Genomic DNA, 6,601 nt, shown 5'->3' with positions numbered 1-6,601 from the left:
GTTGTGTTGTAAAGAAGAAAAATAGAAGAAATTTTATAAGAAAAAAATTTTGATAGTTCGACTAAATAAATAATCAAAGAAAGTAATATAAAACACCAAATATGGTGATAAATAATATTATATATTTATAATTTTATTACCAAAAATAATTTTATATTTAGTTCATCAAACATGAAGACAAGAATGACCTAATAGTACCAAGAGTAAGAACTGTAAATGAATGAGAAGGGACAAATGAGGTTGTTACTTGGTCTAATACCCACTAGAAATTAATACTAGGTTTTTTAGGCTGAGAAAGGGTTATAGGAAAATATTATAAATATTGAAATTCGAATAAAATTTATTAAATATTGAATTTTAGAAAATAATTAAGTGAAGTTGGGATTCAATTTAGCTAGTAGAGTCGGTGAGGTTAGTTGGACGATTTGCTCCCGAAAAGAAAAAGCTGTTTGTTTTTTCTTGATAACAAAAAGTGTTAGCTGGGTCTCGAGTCTAGAGCCGAATGCTACTTCAGGCGGTATAGAGGTAGTGGTGAACAAGTAGGTCTAATTTATCTGAATAGCCCAATTTCAAAAGAAAGCAAATATCTTATATTTGCAATCATTAATCGAATTACGTTGGGTACTTCGTTAAGGTGGGTGAGTGGCGAGTGCTGAGGTCTAGGGTTGGGAAAAGAAAATGGGCAGAGCAGGGTAGGGTTTGAATTTGGATTTGGGTCGGGTTAGTGGGTAATGATGAATAAATATCATCATAATGTTTATTATTTTAGGATTACAGTTTTGAGTTCGGGGTTTGGGGTTTAGGTTTAGGGCTTGGGGATTGGGGTTTAAGGTTTAGAGTTTACATTTTAGTGTTAATATGAGGTTAGTGTTTACGGCTTATAAGATAATGATCAAATTTACTGTTTTAGGGCTTGATGTTTATGGTTTACGATTTAGCGTTAATGATTTAACTGTTACAATGCATGGTTTAGAGTTTAAGGTTTAGGTGTCACCATTTTAAGGTTTATGGATTAGGTGTTACCAATGCCCAATTTTAAAAGCTTTTCCAACTTCAAGCTCATTTTACCTGAATCAGCCATTTCATTGTTTAAAAACAATAAAAAATATAAATCTAAGCCTAACCATATTTTTGACTAGGTGGGTTGTATGGGTAGTGAACATTTCTAATTATCATTTAAAGAGTAAATAACATATATTTTTTTAAATATTGAAAGGTTTTATATTTTTCGTGATTTGAAATTTTAAAATGAATTTTAAAAGATTTTAAATTTTTTAAAAATTTAAAAGATTTTAAACTTTTATTTTATAATATTTATATACTTTTAAAGAAAAGACCAAATTAATAAAAATTACAAACATTAAAGACTACAAAATTATTTTATCATTTTCTAATTGCTACATTGATAATTTTAATCGTAAAATTAGATGTTTAGATTAAAAAAATTTAATGATTTAAAATGAAATAATTTTTTACGGCGTTTTTATGAAAAAAGCCGCAAAAGATAAGAAATAATGTTTTTTATAAAAAGGCAATAAAAATAATTTTACTTTAAAATAATTTTTAGCATAACAAAACGGCATCGTTTTGTACAAAATAAAATGATTTTTTGCGGCGTTTTTATAAAAACGCCGCAAAAGTAAGCAATAGCGGCAAAAAATATTCAAAATCCCGCTCACTCCCAACAAAAAAACAAAAAATTTTTTGGTTACCCGCTTGTTACTCCCTCTTCTTCTCATCTCCATCGGGCGCCCTAAATACCCCAAATAAAGGTTTGTACTTAATTCTTTTTCCCTTTTAATCTCAAAATTCCATGAGTTCCTTTGCCCCAACATCTCCTAATACCGTTCAAATCCCTAAACCTTTTCTTTTTCTCTCCATGAGGTTTACAATTTAGTTTTTAAGCTTTGTGGGGTTCTGTTTGTTGTTGTTCTTTATTCCATTTTTGTGTGTGTTTTTACAGGGAATGGAAGAAAATTACAGGAGGTTGAAGGAGATAAACAAAAAATTGAGAAGAGAGATAATGGAAATTATATCCCTTTCCCAACTATGAATTCGTTATTATTTTGTTTCATTTTATTGGTTGATTAGAATGGGGGAGATAAAGGACAATGACGCCTACGAGGAAGAGCTTATCGACTACGAAGAAGAAGATGAAAAAGCCCCTGACTCTGCCTGCACTAAGGCTACTGATTCTGCTAAGAAGTTAGTCATTTTAATTTATACATATTTTTAAGGAAAACAATGTTCTAATATAATCTGCTAGTTTTAGTGTAAAGCAATTTGATTTTAATTTGTTTCATTTATTTTTATGTGGTGTAGGGGGTATGTTAGAATTCATATTTCGGGATTCAGAGACTTTCAGCTGAAACCAGAGCTGCTTCGATCTATTGTGGATTCTGGTTTTGAACATCCTTCCGAAGGCAAAGTTTTAAACTCATGCCTGATGTTAACATTTGTGAATTTCGTGAATTAAGTCTTTTTTGTTTTTCTTGCTTTTAGTGACTTATAATGGTGGGCAGTGTACAAGTTTGGTGCTTTATTATTTTGATTTACTGTTTTGGATGAAGCATTTGTTGTTACAGGATATGCTTTGTGGTAATCTTTGAAATACTTTGCCTTGAAATTATTTTTTTTCAACTTAATTTATCTAGGCATGAAAGTCTTCAAAATTATCATAGCTTTTCTTTTCTGTTGATTCAAACTGTTCATTTAAACTCTTTTTTATTTATTTATAAATATATATACATACTGTTTTTACTAAAATTTTTAATAATTCATTCATTCTAAGTTAATTGGACTTGCCTACGGCAGAACATACAATTTATATATGAATATGCTTCATTCTAACTTAATTTGGTTGGGCAAGTTGCTGCACTTGTTCTATGTCAGACTAGAGAATTAGCATACCAGGTGGGTTTTAGAGTCTTGAATTTATTCTTTGGAATTAGCATGCCAGTTGAGGGTGTTTCAGTGCCATTTCATCACTGAATTCATTCTTACCAAGTATTACTTCCTCTATCCTTTAACAGATTTGCCATATCAAATGTTGCTTTCCGTGTTTAAGAAATAAATTCAGTTAGTTACTGATTATATGTTGTTCTTTGAATCTGATCAATGAAGTTAATACAAACCATGCTATGCAGTGGAATAAATTCAGTTAGCCTTGTGCAGACCCTTTAACCTTCTTTTTCTTTTTTACTTTGTTGTTTAATACAGTTTATAGGACTAATGGTTTTGGGTTTGATGCAGTTTTTGCACTTGCAAAGCTTATGAATGTCAGTGAAGATGAGAGTCAACTTTCTGCTATAGCTAGGTATGGCCTTTTTTACTTATAGAGATGCAAGAATTTTAATTGTAATTCAATTGATGATTTTTTGATTTTTTAAAAATATTTTGTAGGCAAGGTTCAGGCAGTGCTTGTCGGAGTTTGTTTGGTGGATTCGTTAAGTGGATTATGGGAAAAGTAAGTTCTTTCTGTATGTGTTGAACGATTCATTTCTGCATGTATTTAACAGTTCATCTTTCATCAGGAAGGGTAGTACCTTTGAGTAACCATTTTCTCCAATCCTCATGTTTTACATTTTTCCAACTATAGGTTTATAGTTGCTACTCTGCAGGGAGATAATTTTTTCCCCACAAGAACATGATATATACTTACGATTAGATTTTGCAAGATTCTGTCTCAATTAATCTGCATCCTTTCTCATGGTTTGGTATTATTGATTGCTAAGTGTTTTAGATCTTGAAAGAATGCAGGCAACATATGAAAATCAACAGTCTGACTTGCATTATTTTGATCATTTGAGAATGCGTAATCTCAGATCACTTTCTTCCCATGCTTTGCATCGACAATTTATTTTCAACTTAGTTTCTACAATTTATTTGAGAATGCGAGTTTGTTGATGTATATGATGGCTTTGGGCTTTTTGTTTTTTTTTTTACAAATATAACCTCTTCTGTTGATGAATGGAATTCCAAAACTAGTACTGATTATTGTATGAACTGCAGATTGTTTGGACTCATGAACATGCTGTTGTAGTTCTATATCAACCTTAATGAAAGTGCTTCTCTGCACGGTTCACAAACAGGAAACCTCTTTATAACTTGACTAAAAATTCAAAAGATAAGATAGTTTGGGATCATCTGATTACGCATTTACTCTGATCTCTTGATATTGAGTGAAACTTGGTGAAAAGAAAGCACATGTTTTCTCACTTTTATGAATTGTTTGTTTGTGATTTTTGTTTTCATGGTAAAATATGTTATGTCATGAATTGTGTTTGATCAGAATATCATGTTCACAGTTATTTCCAAAAGCGGCAGTGGCCAATTGGATCTTCTGATATTGGATTGTTTGTACAAGGTGTGTTACTCCCTTGCTTCTTTCTTTTTCACAGTTGTTGAATACTTTTCTTTATCTTTTTTTGTTAGTGAATTGTCTAGAATTAGAAAAATTCAAAAAGACAATCTTAATCCATGCTGATTCTTTCATAACCTATCTGCATCTATGTATGTGCTGCTGTGCATATTATGTTCTTTCTTGTTACATCACTGTGTTGTACCATAGGTTATTGTTTAACATAGTTGAACAAATGGTGGCTTATTTGATTGTAAGTCTTGAAAAAGTTATCAGTATTAACTCGATTTTCAGAAACTTCAAAACTAGTATTATAGAGATATAATGAATATAGAAATTAATTAAATGGTTATGAAAATTTTGAGATGTTTCCTTTGTCTGATTATCACGGATATCTTAGTAATTTTTTTGATGAATGTACACTGCAATAGTAAAATTACTCTTCTGTTTTATTATTTAGTGTTTTTAATTGTATATATCTTCTCTGAAGTAATGTTTTATGTTTTCTGCATGGCAGAAAGGATCCCATAACGTTCACTTATGCTTACCTCAGGTTTGTTCTAAATTTTTCCAAAAATTGGGCTGCCCAGAAAAAAAAACTTGAAATAGGTTTACTTAGTACTAGTTAAATCGGGCTTGATTTTAGATAAATCTAATTATTATCTTTAAGCATGATATGTTCTAATACTTTGATTTAAGCCGTTGATGTATGTATTCTGACTATGGAATATCATGTTCAAATATTCTACAAAGAAGCTAATTAGGAGATTTTGTAATTGTTGATGGTAATTGGAATTTAAGAATATAAGCTTAAGGGTTTAATTGGAATTTAAGCATGATATGTTCTAATATTTTAAATTTATATTGATGAATACTTTCCACCTATATTGACTTAAGTGAGTAGATATATCAGTAGTGTACATTTTTTATTCCACAAATAATCTTAAAAAGTTGAGATATTATTATTTTTAGATGTATTTTTTAATAATTTACTATAACATTATAAGACACCTAATTTACTATAACATTATAAAACAATATTAAAAAGTTGAACTGATTTACTTATGTTTGCCACGTTCACTACGGTTTGAACAGATTAAGTTACTCTTATTTTCATGCAGAGCATGTAGGAGCCAAATTTGCGGTTCAAATTCGAAGCCATGCTCAAAAGTTTTTCTCTAAGGCTCATTGTTTTGAGTTCATTACAAGATTTCCTTGATTAAGTAAATGTATTATGCCTTTTATTACCAAGATTTACTTGATTAAGAAAATGCATTGTATATTTTATTACCTTGCATATGTATTATTTATTTTAGTTTTGATTCTAAATTTTATTTTTACTTAAGTGTTCTAACTTTTGGATTTTAATTGTGTTATTAATTTATTATTTTAAATTCTAAATTTAAATTCATTAATTTTATATTTATATTTAGTTTTAAAGTTAAAATTTTCGTAAAAAATTTAATTTAAACAATATTTTTTATTTATCCTTAAAACATAATATAATATTTATCATAGAAATAAATATTATTTGAAATTTTTTTTAAAAGATATATTTTTAGCGGCGTTTCTGGGAAAAGCGCCGCTAGAGGTTTGGGTCTTTAGCGGCGTTTGTGAGAAAAGCGTCGCTAAAGGTCCTGGTCTTTAGCGGCGTTTGTGGGAAAATCGTCGCTAAAGGTCTGGGTCTTTAGCGACGTTTGTGGAAAAAGCGTCGCTAATGGTCTTGGTATTTAGCGGCGTTTGTGGAAAAAGCGCCGCTAAAGGTCTTGGTCTTTAGCGGCGTTTGTTTCTAAAAACGCCGCTAAAGTTAGCGACGCGTTCTTTAGTGGCGTTTTGTCCGGCGCTTCTCAAAGCGCCGTTAAAGGCCTAAAAAAGCGTCGCTAAAAGCCTGTTTTGGTGTAGTGAATGGCTCAAAATAAGGTTTCAAGGGTTAAATTTATATGGCAGGCTTAAAAGGCTCAAACGATCCAAAAAAAATATGCCTAAAACATATTTAGAGTCTTATGCCTCATAGGATTTCGCCTCAAGAAAGTAACTAAGACAATTCTAAAGATTTAAACCTTCATGCATGTCTATTTCTAAGGAAAGTAAGTTTTCATGGCAAAGACTATATAAAACTAATTAAAATACAAGCATATTATATCCAAGCGAACATATAACAAGAACTTAAATAAAATAAAAAATTTTGCTTGCATATGGGCTAACTTATTAAGAAAAATTATTTTTAAGCATCACTTTCAT

At 30.3% G+C, this 6,601-nt stretch overlaps 1 protein-coding gene across 3 annotated transcripts; it reads left to right on the top strand.

The window, feature by feature from the left end:
• Positions 1–1,656: 1,656 nt before the first annotated feature.
• On the top strand, positions 1,657–5,699 carry LOC105766176 (DEAD-box ATP-dependent RNA helicase 15). Of its 3 annotated transcripts, none has more exons than XM_052630838.1 (8): positions 1,657–1,772; positions 1,964–2,205; positions 2,323–2,423; positions 3,253–3,316; positions 3,403–3,466; positions 4,308–4,366; positions 4,878–4,913; positions 5,482–5,699. In XM_052630838.1, exons 2-6 carry the CDS (start codon positions 2,093–2,095, stop codon positions 4,344–4,346), a joined length of 381 nt encoding a protein of 126 aa, XP_052486798.1. In that variant the 5' UTR covers positions 1,657–1,772; positions 1,964–2,092; the 3' UTR covers positions 4,347–4,366; positions 4,878–4,913; positions 5,482–5,699. The 3 variants fall into 3 exon arrangements, with proteins under 3 accessions (XP_052486798.1, XP_012440978.1, XP_052486797.1); XM_012585524.2 differs by lacking the exon at positions 1,657–1,772 and adding an exon at positions 1,781–1,884; XM_052630837.1 differs by lacking the exon at positions 1,657–1,772 and having other exon boundaries at positions 1,786–2,205.
• Positions 5,700–6,601: the final 902 nt, after the last annotated feature.

This window comes from Gossypium raimondii, chromosome 5 (genome assembly GCF_025698545.1).
Source record: "Gossypium raimondii isolate GPD5lz chromosome 5, ASM2569854v1, whole genome shotgun sequence".
NCBI classification, from domain to species: Eukaryota; Viridiplantae; Streptophyta; class Magnoliopsida; order Malvales; family Malvaceae; genus Gossypium; species Gossypium raimondii.
This window is presented reverse-complemented; position numbering and strand designations above follow the sequence as displayed.